Source organism: Leucoraja erinacea, chromosome 9, assembly GCF_028641065.1.
Source record: "Leucoraja erinacea ecotype New England chromosome 9, Leri_hhj_1, whole genome shotgun sequence".
Lineage (NCBI taxonomy): Eukaryota > Metazoa > Chordata > Chondrichthyes > Rajiformes > Rajidae > Leucoraja > Leucoraja erinaceus.
In genome coordinates, this window is record NC_073385.1 from 51465052 (window position 1) to 51481571 (window position 16520).

Genomic DNA, 16520 nt, shown 5'->3' on the forward strand with positions numbered 1-16520 from the left:
TCAAGCTAACTTTGTGTTTTTGTTTTTGCATTGCGGCCGCGGCTTTGGTGTGAGGTTTCTCCGCGTGCTGGAGAAATGCGGAAAACGCTAAGGGAAATCGACAGCGACCAATTTGTTGGAGGCCATAACCTTAAAGAGTGCACTCTTGAGATGAGATGGGAAATGTGGCAATGGCTGGCGACTGGGATAGCAAAGGGTGTTCGGAATATCCAACAGACTGCCTACTACTAGATTAAATTAATGCATCTAATGTTGTACAACTAGACACTGGGAAGAAAGCTTGCAGTAACGAAATGCAACTTTTTTGTCAGTGTTGAATGTCGGTCCAGATTCTGCCCGCAATCATAGTATTTTATAATGTTCCCGGGGTAAACAAGCGAATATGTCTACGATCCAAGGGTTCCTTTTATCTTTGGGATGTGGGGGGTGTAGGGTTTGTATGAGAAAGATTTTTTTTCCAGCAGATATATATTTGTATTCGCTCGGGTTTATACGCATTCAAGCCACTTTTGTTGTGGTCTGGCAGCAGGGGAGCGACTTGATCTGAGACAAATTATACAATGTATTCAAACTGAGATCGCGGGCGCAATCGCTCAACGTTTTGAGATAATCTCTGGACGAAATCTGCCCTGTTCACCGTTTCTTTTTGTTGGTGCAAAACCGGACGCATCTTTACCGTTTGTTACAATCCTCACTTCATAACGCGCAGCCTTTACCAATTTCCCGCTATAATTAACAAGATCCAATCTCTCCTATATGTGCCTCGCTGACACAGACCCTTCCATTTCACACCATTCGCTGACCCATTCCCATATGGAGAGATAAATTGCACTCTCCCAGTTCATTAAATGCCACCCCCTCCTTTGCTAGTTAAAAAAAAAGCTTTACTCCTTGAAGAAACACATGTAGGAATCATTAATCTCCAGGCTAATTGTAGTCTGAAACACACGAGCTGTCCTTGAGCCCACTATCCCCCCCCCGCCACAGTGCACTGGATAATCCACGGGCAATTTGCAAATATTTGATAAAATCGGATGTTTAAAGACTACGATTATTTTAGAAGGTCGTCTACCGGCTTAGAATGTAACACCGAGGGCTTCAAAAGCACCGTTTGGTCACAGTATGAAGCCAGTTCTAAACGCCCCTCCTCCTCCATCACACCTGCAACACAAGATCAACTTCTGGTTACCAGACACAAAGACAGCTAGTGTGTCAACATCTGTGCAGAAGGGGGGGGAATGGGAGGGGGTCAAGGTAGGGGGACAATCTTCAATTCTTACTAAAATTTTTCAAATGACAAAGTTAAACTGCGAGTGCCCCAATTGCAGTAATATACATTTATCAACTGCACCGGTAGCGCCGTTAATATTGGATTTGAAGCGGCTGAAAGATGGATCAGTTGTTATTTTTTTCTCTCTCTCTCCTTACAATTGGAAATAACTTATTCAGGCAATTACAAGGAAGTACCGCCCACCCACACGCAGATTGGGCAACGTTAATCCCATTGTTGGCAAGCGCAGCGCCCACTGCATCCACGATTGGCGAGTGTTGCTGTCACTCGCCGCCCTGTGTCACTCTCCCTGGGATGAAGGTGCCTATAACGGGAACCGCATGGAAGTTTGTGCGCTTTATTACCAGAAGCGGGCACGTTTAAGAGATTTCACCGCAGGGGGGTGTGGGGAAAAGAAAAGACCAGATGAGTGGTTGCTTAACACATTTTTTGGCGTACTCAGAAAGCCGAGAATACTAGTCGCCAACACTGGCAGCGGGTTTACTGGTAAACCCCCAGTAAGGGTCCCGGAGCCTGGGAATCTTGACTGATATTACACGGGAGGGCTTGTGTGAACATTAGAAACATGTTCAGAAAGTTTTGTATCATCGTCCTCTCTCACGTCATGCTGTTGTTCGTGACCCTGCCACCCTCCCTCTCCCAGAGATCGAGTGGACCAAAGGTAAGTGTGTTTAATCTGACAGAGTTTCCAAGCAGTTTTCTTCTCGTTTTCCTTTTATTCCGGGCAGCCTGTCTGTCTTTCTTTTACTCATAGTGTATCTCAGCTTTAAATATCAGCCATCTGACTTGACACCTGTCATTCTTCCCGCGGTTACAGGCTAATAGCGAGCGACAACGTTGCTGAGATCTGAAATATGTTTCTGGGGGGTTGGATGAGATTGGCGCTAGTGGGTCGCAGCATGAAAGTCAAACTGATTGTATTTGTACATTATTATCAGAGAAAGATTGAGAGCCGACTTTCCTCCACCGGGGAATGAGATACGCTGGGATTTCGAGAGAGATTGTTTCGGGCATAACCTGGACATTTGATGGGAGTTGCGAGGTCCAGTGTTATCTATCTCTAAAGATTAGAACTAGAATCGGGTTTCGTGTCGGGCCGGGCTGTGGGAGTCGGTGGGCAATTTCCCCCACCCCGTCTCCCCTCCCATTCCTCGCTTTTATCTATCGACGTATTATTCGCTCCGTACGCTACTGCTCCGGTAACTTATACCGAGAGGAAGGACAAGTGAGGTGAAATTGACCAAACCGGTTCCGGGATTCAGAGAAGGGCAGTAAAACTCTCAAAGCCTATAAATCAGCTTGACCTATCGAGATAAGTTCAAGCCCTTGAACAAAGATACACCCCGAGCCCATACACTTCTCCAAAGGGCAACTTTCCCACAACTTCCCGCAGGAATTAAGTTATTCATTATTTGTTTTAGAATATTTCACAATCGGATGATTTGACACAAGGATGCGATTTACCAGACTGCAATTTCAATTGACACCAACGTTAACAAATAATCAACACGCCTGGACGTGCAAAACAGAAACAAAAAATTGTATTCTAGACTTCTTAATTAACCCTAAAAAGTGTTCGCACCTAAAAAAATACCCAGAATGAAAGATGCGGGTGAAAATAATGGATACACGATCCGCATTCTTTATTCGGTGACTCACAGTTGCTTTAGGGAGAAAAAGCCCGTCCTGTATGCGAAGAGGCTAGAACAACCAAAACCGGGCTTTGTAGAGATGCGGTAATGTCAGGTTTAGTTTAAAAAACACACCGGGCAAGATAAATAGAAATGATGCAGCTTTTCCGGAATGCACACTTACCATTTTTTTCAACATGAGTTTATTCTGTGTGAAACGAGGGTTAGGACGAAATATTCATTTAAAAGGACACCCACTTAAAAAAAAAATCAATTTGGCAAAATCGTTTAATAATCTCACGGGTGCAGCAATATGAAAATGAAGAACATCGTAACATTGATGTATTTCGCGTGAAATTATAAATACAGATACCGGTTTAAAATAAAATGAAAATCCAAGGAGGGAAAGAAATGGTGAGCAAAATATCAAAGTAAAGGAATGGGGTTGGATGTGAAGCCCGGATAAGCTTTCTTTATGCAGATACACAATGTGTACGGGACAAAATGAGTGGTTACTAATGCAAATTCAAAATATCATATGCAGTCATTTCTGTTGCATGCTCTCATTTATTGAGGGACTGGCAAATGAATGTGCAGTTTATATCAGCATAGACCCACCAGGGACGGTGTAGGAGGGGCGGCAGCCTTGTGGATCAGCGTGAAATTATCCTATTGACGAGAGAGGTAATAAGAGACTGAAAATAATGTAAGGCTGTGTATTGCTCCCCTGTGGCAGATGTGGAGTGGTGGATTGTGTCCACGCAATAATTGGGCAAACATCTAAACATTTGGGGAGGTTTTAGCTTTTTTGTTTGGTTTGGGATAAGCTCTTGTCAGAAAGATGCAGAATATCCAAATCTGAGGAAGGACATTATTGCCATAGAGGGAGTGCAGAGACGGTTCACCAGACTGATTCCTGGGATGTCAGGACTGTCTTATGAAGAAAGACTGGATAGACTTGGTTTACATTCTCTAGAATTTAGAAGATTGAGAGGGGATCTTATAGAAACTTACAAAATTCTTAAGGGGTTGGACAGGCTAGATGCAGGAAGATTGTTCCCGATGTTAGGGAAGTCCAGGACAAGGGGTCACAGCTTAAGGATAAAGGGGAAATCCTTTAAAACCGAGATGAGAAGAACTTTTTTCACGCAGAGAGTGGTGAATCTCTGGAACTCTCTGCCACAGAGGGTAGTTGAGGCCAGTTCATTGGCTATATTTAAGAGGGAGTTAGATGTGGCCCTTGTGGCTAAGGGGATCAGGGGGTATGGAGAGAAGGCAGGTACAGGATACTGAGTGGGATGATCAGCCATGATCATATTGAATGGCAGTGCAGGCTCGAAGGGCCGAATGGCCTACTCCTGCACCTAATTTCTATGTTTCTATGTTTCTATGTTAATATATTGCGCCCCTTGGTATAGCTTTCTGTAACAGGACGTCCCAGAACCAACGAGATTAGTTTAGAGATGTCAAACCATGTTGGATTTAGTAAAACCACGTTTAGTTAGCTGCCTAAAGTTGCGTGATCGTTTTGATAGTGACTACAGAAAGATAAAGCTCAATTGCAGGGAGAATTGCCAAATGACGACCAGGGATCTATATTGAGGGAAGAAAGATTGGTAAGAGGCGTGGGGAGAGAATTTGATGCAATATAGCGTTTGCTTATTCTGTTAAGGGAGAAATAATACTATTTACCACTTCCCCTTCCCGCAGACCCCAGCGACGGGTCGCTAAAGAGGTAAGGGACATGTCAAATTAAAGGAAACTCATAGGAACGACAAGGCTCTGGGAGCTGAGAGATGTAGAGAATGCAAGTGGTTAGGGAAGTCTAAGAAGTGTGTAAAATAATTTGCAAGAGATATTGGAATCAATACAAATTGCACCAGTACGTGCAGTTGAGGAAGACACCCCGTGGAAAGTAATACGGAGTACTTGCCAAAATTAACTCAAACAGAATAACAGCAATGAAAAAATACTGGCACCATATTGCCATTAATTCCAGAACCAGATGCATTCCAATCTAAGGGTTTTAAGTGAAGTAGGTGAGAACATTGCAGGAGGCCTAATTAAAATCGTTAAGAACTCTTAATTCAGGTAGTGTTGCCTTAGCCTGGAAAATCGCACATATCATTGTTCTAGTTAAGAAAAATAGGGAAATGAAACTCAGGAATTATAGACTAATTAGCCAGGTATTTGTAATCGGATAATTACTAGAATTTATAATTGAGATTAGAGTGACTAATTGACTTAAATTTCAACTGAACAGCACCAACGGATGCAAAACAAGAGAGATTAAGACACAGGAGACTGCAGATGCTGGAATCTTGAGCAAAAAACAAAATGTTGGAGTCAGGCAGCATCTGTGCAGGGAATAGATGGTTGGTGGTTGGGATCTGGACTCTTTCTCCCCTCTGCTCCGTCAGTGTAAGGAAGCTGGAAAAGAGGGGTGGGGTGAATCCTGGCGAGTGATGGGCACAATATGGTGGAGTAACTCAGCAGGACAGGCAGCATCTCTGGATAGAAGGAATGGGTGACTTTTCAGACTGACTGAAGAATGGTCTCGGCCCAAAACGGCACCCATTCTTTCTCTCCAGAGATGCTGCCAGGCCTATTGAGTTACTCCATCATTTGTGTCTGTTTTCGGTGTAAACCAGCATCTGCAGTTCCTTCCTTTACAAGGTGAGGTTGGCTTGATGGATAAACGGGTGAAGTGTGACAAAAACTGGAGGTGAAAAGCAGATAGAAGGGTGGCAGCAGGTCAGGCAGCATCGCTGGAGAATGAATTGGTGACGTTTTGGGTTGAGACCGTTCTTCAGATTTGACCAATCAAATCTTTATTTCATGAAAAGTGCGTATTGCTGTGTGGAATAATTGTTATTAATTTGAGCAGCTTATCCAATGCCCTTGTCTTTTGTTATATATGAAAACATTGTGGGACATGGAGGCACGGTGGCAGAGCTGCTGCCTTACAGCTACTGAGACTGTGGGTGCTGTCTGTATGGAGTTTGTACGTTCTCCCCGTGACCACATAGGCTTTCTCAGGGTGCTTCGGTTTCCTCCCACAGTCCAAAGATGTACAAATTTGTTAGCTAATTGGCTTCTGTAAATTGCCCGTAGTGTGTAGGATAGTGTAAGTGTGCGGGGATCAGTGGTCGGCGCTCACTCAGTGGGACAAAGTGTCTGTTTCTGCACTGTCTCTAAACTAATTTGCAGTGCATGATTGTATTTCCCCCCTTGTTAGTGAAAGTGCTAGCAAATTATTTTTGTGTGTTTTAACTTTTGCTGCCCTTAGTTTTTTTTGTTTTGCGGGGTAGAGGTGAATCGGACAGTACTCTAGCTTATGGAAGGACCATTCTGAAGCCTGATAACACAGGGGAAGAAGCTGTTTGTGAGCCTGGTGGTTCGTGCTTTCAAGCTTCCGTATCTTCTGCCCGATGAGAGCGGGGAGAAGAGGGAATGACCAGAATGGGAATGGCTCTGACTATGTTGGCTGCTTGCCCAAGTTATCAAGAATAGAAGTCAATAGAAGGAATGTTACATGTACCCAACAGCCAGAAATTTCAGGCTTGTTGTATTGTCTTAGAGGAAGATTAATGCAAATGTATAAAATGATTTGGTAGTCTACAGGGTTACATTTCTGAGATGAGATTAGGGTGGCACAGCAGATAATGTCGCTACTGCATTGTTCCAGTTACCTGTGTCTTATCCTGACCTTGGGCACTGTTTGTGTAGTGTTTTCCCATTCACTGTGTGGCTTTCTCCCAGGTGCTCTGATTCTTTCCTGCATTTCAAAGGTTAATTGACTGCTATAAATTGCCTCTGGTGTGAGTGTGTGGAAATATTCTGAGAGCCAGCATTGACTTGGCCTTTAAACTTGTAAGACAATATGAAACAAATACCAGACTTTGGACTTTAGAGATACAACATGGAAATAGACCCTTTGGGCCACTGAGATTGTGCCAATCAGCGATCACCCCATACACTAGCACAATCCTACCCACTAGGGATAATTTACAATTTGTTTAACCAAAGCCAATTAACCTACATGTCTTTGGAGTGTGGGAGGAAACTGGAGTACCTGGAGAAAACCCACGTGGTCACAGGGAGAACATACAAACTCCAAAACGATAGCACCTGTGGTCAGGATATTGCCTGGGCCTCTGGTACTGTAAGGCAGCAACTCTACTGCTGCACCACTGTGCCGCTCCTTAGAATTAGAATTTTGTTGGTGTAGATTAGTATCAAACTTTTAATGATATTGAGGTGGTTGAGGGGGATTGTATTATGGAGAGGAAATCTGTTTCTGTTAGCTCGGCAGCATGGGATCCTTGGGAGTTTAGTTTTAGTTTTAGAGATTCAGTATTGAAACAGGCTCCTCAGCCCTCTGAGTCTGCACCAACCAATGATCACCCATGCACTAGTTCTACCCTACACATGAGGGTCAATTGAGAAAAGCCAATTAACCTTCAAACTTGCACGCCTTGGTTTGTGGGAGGAAACTGGTGGACCCGGAGAAAACCCACGTGGTCACAGGAAGAATGTACAGACAGCATCTGAGGTCATAATTGAACATGGGTCTCTGGTGCTGCCCAGCCCTTTTCATTATTATTCAATGCAACCCAGACTTGCTCAAAGCATCTTCTGTAACCAGAAGCACGATGAGTGTTATTGCAGAGTAATATTGTGCCATGCAAATCCCTCTTAAGATTGCTCATAGTAAAGACTCTTCCATTTTGTGATCATGAGTTTTCCTGCTGACACTGGAGATTGGAAATACGCTATCAGTTGTGTTCAAAGGCACCAGCAACACAATGGAGAAGAAATTAAAACCTGCTGTTTAGTCCTTGCAGGGAAGCATAATTGCTGAATTATTTCAGACCAAAAAAACAGTCATTGCCTATCTACATATAGGTAACAAATAAAATATTAAAGTATCCATTTGAGTATCTGATTCAATTGGATGTGCAGTTGATATTTTAATTCTTAGCCAGAATCACTTTTTTACTGTTTCAAAAATCTTTCATAAATTACTTTTTCGGCCTGCTAATTTATTGTGCTCATTTAACCCAAAATTAATTGCATAGCTGTTGGAACTGTTGATGCGTTTGTTGATCTCAAAATGTTGATTGGTTATATGTATCAATTAACCCGATCAGTTTTATCAAATTGAGAATGAGTGAGTATTCTGATTTGGCATTGTTAAACTGGAGTGTAACAACTGGTAAGTGTTATTATGTAATAATAGTGTAATTATATAATAATGCAATACATTTTTTCTTTACAGTAATGGAGCCCAATATGTAAAACGAATATATTCAGGAAAATAAAACAAAAAACATCATCTTGCGGCTGTAGTATTAATGGTGTTAGAATGGTAGATGGGTGATTGTGTAAGCAATTCAAATCTTTAAAGGGAAATGTTTAGATTTTTTTACTTCAGAAATCTTGCCTACAAATAATTTTTACCCTGAGTTCAAACTTGTGCATCTCGTTGTCTTTCCTTTGCTAGTGCAGGGCAAATGTGCTTCTCCAGCAGGGAAAGAACTTGCAAGACTAATCTGATGTATAGGGCTGCTAACGCCTACCATGAAACAGTTAATGTATTTTGAAGGATTAGGAAAATAAGGGCTATGGGGGCACCAGCACTGAAGAAGAGATGAAATCTGGGCAGATCTGGAGCAGATCAACCTTGGTCACTTGGAATGGTGGGATAGGTTTGAGGGGCCGAGTGGCATACTCCTGCTCCAAGAGAAGGTTTACAAGGATGTTGCCAGGACTCGAGGGCCTGAGCTATAGGGAGAGGTTGAGCAGGCTAGAACTTTATCCCTTGGAGTGCAGGAGAATGAGGGGTGATCTTATAGAGGTGCACAAAATCATGAGAGGAATAGATTGGGTAAATGCACAGTCTCTTGCCCAGTGTAGGGGAATCGAGAACCAGAAGATACTGGTCTAAGGTGAGGGGGGAGAGATTTAATAGGAATCCGAGAGGTAACATTTTCACACAAAGGGTGGTGAGTGTACGGAATGAGCTGCTGGAGGAGGTGGTTGTGGAAGGAACTATTGCAATTTTTAAGAAACATTTAGACTGGTACATGGATAGGACAGGTTTACAGGCATAAGGGCTGAAACACAGGCAGGTAGGACTAGTGTAGATGGGTCATGTTGGTCAGCGTGGACGTTGGGCCGAGGGGCATTTTTCCATGCTGTATGAATCTGTGATGCTATATCAAATATACATGCGTGTTACCAACTGAATTCTGTTGGTATTCTTTTTATTTCGTGAGGAATTCTTTCCTCCCATTGTTTAAAAAGAACACGTTATTTTATTCTTGGCCTTGTATTTCCAATTTCGACAGCCCCATTCTTCCACCTGCTGTCTTTCTACAGGTGACTATGAGCTTTATGTACTGAAGGATAGTTTGTCATGGTCCAATTGGAAGCCCTTTACCCTGAATTGTGGAGTGCTTTCCATGGGCTATATTACGCAATCACCTTACCTTTACAATAGTGCAGCTCAAAGAGTGATGGAAGAGTCAGTTCAAAACTGCATTTTGGTGTAAGGCATCATAGATTGTCAATTTTGACATGAAGACCCTCCACATCGGGGCATGAACTGCTTCAGAGCAATGCAGTGAGCTGTCCAGTGTCACGAGTCTCGCAGCACATTCACTGGCCCTTTGGCCCAGTGTATCTGTACCAAGTACCTGTCTATAACAATTCAATTTCCCTGCACTTGGTCTGTGGCCTTCCTATTGAAGGCATTCTCCCCACTGAAGTTAGGACATTTGGGGGGAAAACCCACTCTCCAACTTTCATTAACATAGAAACATAGAAAAAGGAGTAGGCCCTTCGAGCCTGCACCGCCATTCAATATGATCATGGCTGATCATCCAACTCGGTATCCTGTACCTGCCTTCTCTCCATACCCCCTGATCCCTTTAGCCACAAGGGCCACATCTAACTCCCTCTTAAATATAACTGGCCTCAACTACCTTCTGTGGCAGAGAGTTCCAGAGATTCACCACCCTCTGTGGTGAACTATGAATTGTCATAGTTGTTATGAACTATGAAACTATGAATTGTCATAGTTGATACCGGAGATCAGTCGTGATCTCATTGAACATGATAACACGTGGATGAGAATGTACAAGGTATGATTAGCTCATTTGCAGATGCCACAGAAATTGGTGGCATTGTAGACAGTGAAGAAGGTTATCAAAAATAGCAGCAGGATCTTGATCAGTTGGGCAGGTGGGCTGAAGAATGGTTAATGGAACTTAATACAGATGAGTGTGAGGTGTTACATTTTGCGAAGTCAAACCGGGGCAGGACCTTCACAATGATTGGCAGGTCTCTGGAGAATGTTGTGGGCAGAGGGATCCAGGAATGCAGGTACTTGGCTCCTTGAATGTGGCATCCCAGGTAGGATAGTCAAGAAGGCTTTTGACACATTGGACTTCATTAGTCACTACTGGTATAGAAGTTGAGAGGTTATGTTACAGTTGAACAAGACACTGGTGAGGCCACATTTGGAGTATACTGTTCAGTTTTGGTCACCCTGTTATAGGAAAGATGTTGTTAAGCTGGAAAGTGTACAGAAAAGATTTACAAGGGTGTTGCCAGGACTTGAGGGCCTGAGCTATAGGGAGAGGTTGAGCAGGCTGGGATTTTATTCCTTGGAGCATGAGAGGATGAGGGGTGATCTCGTAGAGGTGTACAAAATCATGAGAGAAATATATCTGGTAAAAGTAAGGAGCCTTTTAGCCAGAGTAGGATATAGGTCTAAAGGGGGAAAAGATTTAATGGGAATCAGAAGGGTTTTTTACGCATAGGGCAGTGGGAGTATGGAACGAGCTGACAGAGGAAGCAGCTGAGGCAGGTACTATCACAAAGACATTTGGGCAGGTACATGGATAGGATAGGTTTAGAATGATATGGACCAAACGTGGGCAGGTGAGACTAGTGTGTAGACGGGGTATATTGGTCAGCGTGGACAAGTTGGGCCAAAGGATCTGTTTTGGAGCTCTGTGACTCTATCTAAAACAGTCTTATGGGGCTGAATGGCCTTGAGTTGTTCCTTTGAGCCGAGCATGTGACTGTGTTCTTGGGGTCAGCTGTAATGTTAAATGCTTTGTGTCAGTTGTCAATAAGTGTCATGGGATTCAGAGTAGAAATGATAATGCAATGAGATTGAGTGTTTCCACATAGGCTCCAGACACACTGGGACACTCAGTGTGAAATAACAACAAGCCGATATGTAATGTACAATGACACCAGGCAATTAATAATCTAAAGTTAAAATGGGAAACTGAGAAATCCCACAGAGAATTAATGCCCCATGTGTTACAAACAACATGGATTTTAAGTGAGGCCTGGAACTTATCAAATGCTTGAAAAAATGTTATTTCCAGTAATTATTTTAAAGACATTTTTAATAAAAAATACCTGGTTTATGTCAAGTTTTCCCTGCTGATTCTGCCCTCTCACTTTAGTTTCCTCATTTTCCGATTCCAAAGAATTGCATTTTGCATTGAGGAGTTGAGAGGAAATTGGGCAAAACCGAGAGCCAGCTCTTTAAGTTGTCAGTCAGAATTCTGTAGTGCTGGAGAGTACAGAGGTAATGGATCCTCGGTAGCCTTTAGTCAGGCTGGAATGACCGATACTTAAAGTACAAAGTGAACCTTTGTGAGTAAAAGCTCTCCGTGCACCTGAACTGAAACTGAATGCTGTTCAGCCCAATTTGGTTACTGAACGAGAGACGGGTAAGTGGTTATCTTTGAAGGAAACCAACCTGAGTTAAGATGTAAACACTGGTTAGGATCAGTTCAAGTAGGTCCCCTTTAAGTCTCACAGATTCAAGCCTCAGATACACAGTGGAGGCTGCTTTTTATTTATTTTTTGCATGAGGGACCCGTGGACAACCCAGTTGAAAGTTTGCAGAAGCAGTGTTGGAGGCCACTCTGCATATCTGCTCACCTGCACATGCTAGCTCGTCAGAACCGGATTGAAACCCTTCACTGATATATTTTTTGCTTATCTTTCATTTCTTATTGAAATTGTATCATAAGGTTTGTAGAATCCCAATACAATACAATACATTCAGTTTTATTCGTCACATTGTACATAAAGTGCAAGTGAAATGAATTTGCGGGCGTCCAGATGATAAAAGTCAAGGTAAGTCCTCAATCGGTGCCTCCCCCACCGGAGACCGCGGCTTCAGATTGGTGTAGGCCGCAGGCCAGCGGTCGGTGATTTAGAGTTTGCGCCGCAGCCAGAAGCACCGCAGACCGCAGGGCCGGCAGTCGAAGTTGAAGCTCCCCTCCAGGGATCCCCAGCGAGGAACCCCGCTCCCGATGGTAAGTCCATGCCGCGCCCGCGGTAAAAGTAGGCCGCGGGCCAGTAGTCGCAGTGGGAGCTTCTTCCTCTCCCGGGTCCCCAACGTGAGATCCCGGGCTGTAGAAGCCACGCCAGCAGGAGGTGTGCAGACCGCCAGCTGCCCCGGTCCAGCGAAACGGAGCGCTCGCCAGCTCCACGCCGAGAGTCCGCGCTGCGCCCGCTGCTGAAGCCCCGGGCGCGTCTCCAGGAAAGGCCGCACCGAACCTCGTTGTTGGGCCACGAGGGAGGCGACCTGGAAAAAGTCGCCTCTCCGCGGAGGAGGCGACCAAAGCGGTTTCCCCCTCACCCCCTCACACACCACCCCCAACACAAAACACACAAATAAACATTAAAAACATACATTTAAACACACTAAAAAAATAAAAAAAGGTGAAAAAAACTGACACACTGCTGGCAGGGCGCCGGCTTGCAGCGCCCCCACAACCTTCACAGGCAGTAATATAATGTCATAGGAGTAGAATTAGGTCGATCTGCCCATTGAGTCTACTCAGCCATTCGATCATACCCTTCCCTCAACTCCATTCTTTAACCTTCTGCTCGTAACCTGTGACACCCTTACTAATTAAATACCAGTCAATCTCTTCTTTAAAATTCCCCAAAGACTTGGCATCCACAACCCTGTGGCAATGAATTCCACAAAGCCTCTCGGTTAAGAAATTCCACTTTCTGTTATTCTGAATGTTGAAAGGTTCAAATGAAGTAACATAGCAGGAGTGTAGAAACAAGGAACTGCAAATGCTGGTTTACAAAAAAAGACAAAGTGCTGGAGTAACTCAGCAGGTCAGGCAGCATTCTTGGAGAACATGGGTAGGTGACGTTTCGGTTAGGGACCTTTTTCAGCCCGAAGAAGGGTCCCACCCTAAACCTTACCTGTCCATGTTCTCCAGTGATGCTGCCTACCCCATTGAATTACTCTAGCAATCAGTATATTTTTAAGGTGGTAGGATATTTGTGTGAAGTGTAAACACTGGCATTAAGCTATTGGATCAAATTATCTATTTCTGCACGTTAAGTTTCTAAGCAATGCCAAATAGTTGGGTCCCTGTCACACGGGAGGCCCGGTCCCCCAAAGCAACCTGTTCCACAACGCAATATTCCACCACTCACCCAATCCCCTAACACAACCCGTTCCCCCAACGCAATATTACACCACTCACCCATAGCACCCAACTGCGCAGGCATGGCTCATTTCACCACCCACAGTTCCCTCCCCTCCCAGTTCCCTCTTCATCCTCCCTCTTCTTTCCCCACTCCTCTTCCCCTCCCCAATCCCTCCTTCACTTCTCCCTCTCCTTTTCCTTGCCCTCAGTCACCCCCCCCCCCCCCCTCCATAACTACCCCCACTCCCCACCCCCCTCCTATCCCTCTATCCGCCACCTCCCCCTCTACCTCCGCCCTATCTTCCCCCCCACTTCTCACCTCCCTCCTCACCTCTCCACCCTCCCCTCTCCCTCTATTCCTCACTGCCTATCTCCCGCACTCCCTCACTCCTCTCCCTCTATTCCTCACTCCCTATCTCCCGCACTCCCTCACTCCTCTCCCTCTATTCCCCCTCCTCCCCCACCAGACATGAGACGGGGGAAAAAGCTGAAAAAAGAGGAAGAGATAGATTTTGCCGCGAACCCACAGGTTTTTTAATTTGGCGAGGCCCCACTGCCGCCGCCGCAAGGCCCCACTGCCGCCGCCGCGAGGCCCCACCGCCCCGCGAGGCCCCAGAGGCTCCACCACTGCCGCCGCGAGGCCCCACCACCGCCGCGGATCCATTGCCACGAGGCCTCACCTCCGCGATCTCGATGCCTCCTGGATCGCCGAGCAGAACCATGGCCAGGGCCTCGTGGGTAGAAGCACGAGTCGGACAAAGTGGCCGATGGCGCCCGCGGCTGAGCACCACGGAAGCTGTGAAGTGGGGCATCAACAATGGTAAAGCCTTGCAAAAATGGTGCCATGGTGGCGGCGAAGCTCCGTGGCAGCAGCGAAACCTCAAAATCAGCGGATCCATGGAGAAATCTCATGTCTGGCCACACTTCCTCCTCCTCTCCGTCCCTACCCCCCCCTCCTCTCCATCTCTACCCCCCTCCTCTTCCTCCCTATCCCCTTCCCTATCCCCTCCTCTTCCTCCCTATCCCCTTCCCTATCACCCTCCTCTCCCTCCCTATCCCCCTCCTCTCCCTCCCTATCCCCTCCTATCCCTCCCTATCCCCTCCTCTCCATCTCTATCCCCCTCCTCTCCCTCCCTACCCCCTCCTCTCCATCTCTACCCCCTCATCTCCATCCCTATCCCCCTCCTCTTCCTCCCTATCCCCCCTCCCTATCCCCTATCTCCCTCCCTATCCCCCTCCTCTTCCTCCCTATCCCCTCATCTCCCTCCCTATCCCCTCCTCCCCCTCCTCTCCCTCCCTATCCCTCTCCTCTCCCTCAATCCCCCCCACTCTCCCTCCTCACCTCCCCAGGATCTCGAGATTGCTGGCGTCAGCCTCAGAGCCCAGGCCCCAGATAGTCGGAGCATTAGTGATGCTCACTTCACTCCTTCAGCTTTATCTTCCCCTTGCCGGGCAAGGTGGGCGCCGCTGGTGACTTTCAGTGGACGCGGCCAATCAGTGCGGCAATGGTGCAGGAAGGGGCATTGCCATCCCGGCTGTGGTGGTGACTGACAGGAGAGGAGAACAATCTGCATTGTGGAGACTGACAGGAGAGGAGACCAATCTGCGCATGCGTGGTTTTAAAGATTTTTAAACCTTAATAACTTTTAAAATATACTATTGATGGGAACAAAACTTGTTGCACTTGAAGCACAGGAGAATGGTGAGTAAGGTGGTGAAAAATTGTAGCAATGTCGTGTATGGTTTTTGAGCAAATAGAAAAAAAACATGCAAACCGAAAGATAAGACAGAATTTTAGTTATATGATAATAATGATAAGACTATTGATTCCTGCCGTTATAGGAAGTGGAGTGCAACTCTGTCAAGCTCTTCCTTAAGATGTAGGTATGGTCTTGTTGTGATTTTGGCAATGGATTGTCATAGTGACATACAGCACAGAAACAGGCCCTTCGGCCCACCATATTTTTGCCAACCATCAAGAACCTCTTTATCCTTTTCTCAATTTAAGCCCTTTCTTTTCTCCTCACGATCCCATCAACTCTCTTTAGCTTCTACCACTCACCTATAGATTAGGAGCAATTTCCAGCAGCCAGTTAACCCCCCCAACCTGCATAAAGCACCTGGAGGAATCCCACATGGCCGCAGGGCGTACAAAATCCACATGGACTGCACTGGAGGCCAGGATTGAACCAGGGTCTCTGGAGTAGTGAGGCAGCAGCTGTGACACAGTATTGCTGCCCTGTGTCAAATTAGCACTTCAAATTTCCTTCTGGCAGCTTGCAGGAAATGAACATAATAAATCTGGAAGCAGAAAAAAAGAGGCAGCGAATGATGCCGGATTGTTACAAATGCTAAATGGTACATTGATTCCACTCATGATTGGAGCCTCTCACCTTGTATATTCTGGCTGACATCTGATCCCAGTCCTGTTCTAAGTGATTGTCTTTGGTGATTGCTCAGAATGGACTTTACCTGTGCAATCCAAAATCGAAAGATAAATGTAACTAAAGAAACTGAAGAGACCATTGGCAATTATTTATGTTGAGAGTGCAATTAATACGGATGACTTTCTTGTAAACCAGTCTGAATATTGGGGTGGCACGGTGGCGCAGCGGTAGAGTCACTGCCTTGCAGTGCCAGAGAGCCAGGTTCCATCGTCACTACAGGTGCTGTCTGTACGGAGCTTGTACATTCTCCCTGTGACCTTGTGGGTTTTCTCCAGGTGCCTTCAGCCACCTTCTGAGTTGAAACAAAATCTTCCTTGTATCCCCTGTAAACCTCTTCCTCCTTATTTCAAGCCTATACCCTCTGGTTATCAATACCTTTTCCACGTGAAAAACATTACCACTGTCCGCTCAAACTATGGTCATAATGTTGTATGCCTCCATCAGCTATCCGCTCGGCCTTTAGTTTTCATTTAGTTTAGTTTAATATGTCACGTGTACCAAGGTACAGTGAAAAGCTTTTACGCTGCTTGCTATCCAGTCAGCAAAAAGACCGTACATGATTGTAATCAAGCAGTCCACAGTGTATGGACACAGGATAAAGGGAATAACATTTAGTGCAAGATTAATCCAGTAAAGTCCAATTAAAGGTAGTCTGAAG

At 45.4% G+C, this 16520-nt stretch overlaps 1 protein-coding gene across 3 annotated transcripts in view; it reads left to right on the forward strand.

Annotated features, from left to right (window-relative positions):
* The first annotated feature begins 1546 nt into the window (after window positions 1-1546).
* smoc1 (SPARC related modular calcium binding 1) overlaps window positions 1547-16520 on the forward strand; it is a 195062-nt gene continuing 180088 nt past the window's right edge. For 2 of the 3 annotated variants that reach the window (XM_055640812.1, XM_055640813.1), the window contains exon 1: window positions 1548-1952. In XM_055640812.1, the coding sequence (XP_055496787.1) occupies window positions 1857-1952 (96 nt within the window). In that variant the 5' untranslated portion in view covers window positions 1548-1856. Of the gene's footprint in view, window positions 1953-16520 lie in introns of all 3 variants that reach the window. The other variant, XM_055640814.1, reaches the window with a different exon arrangement.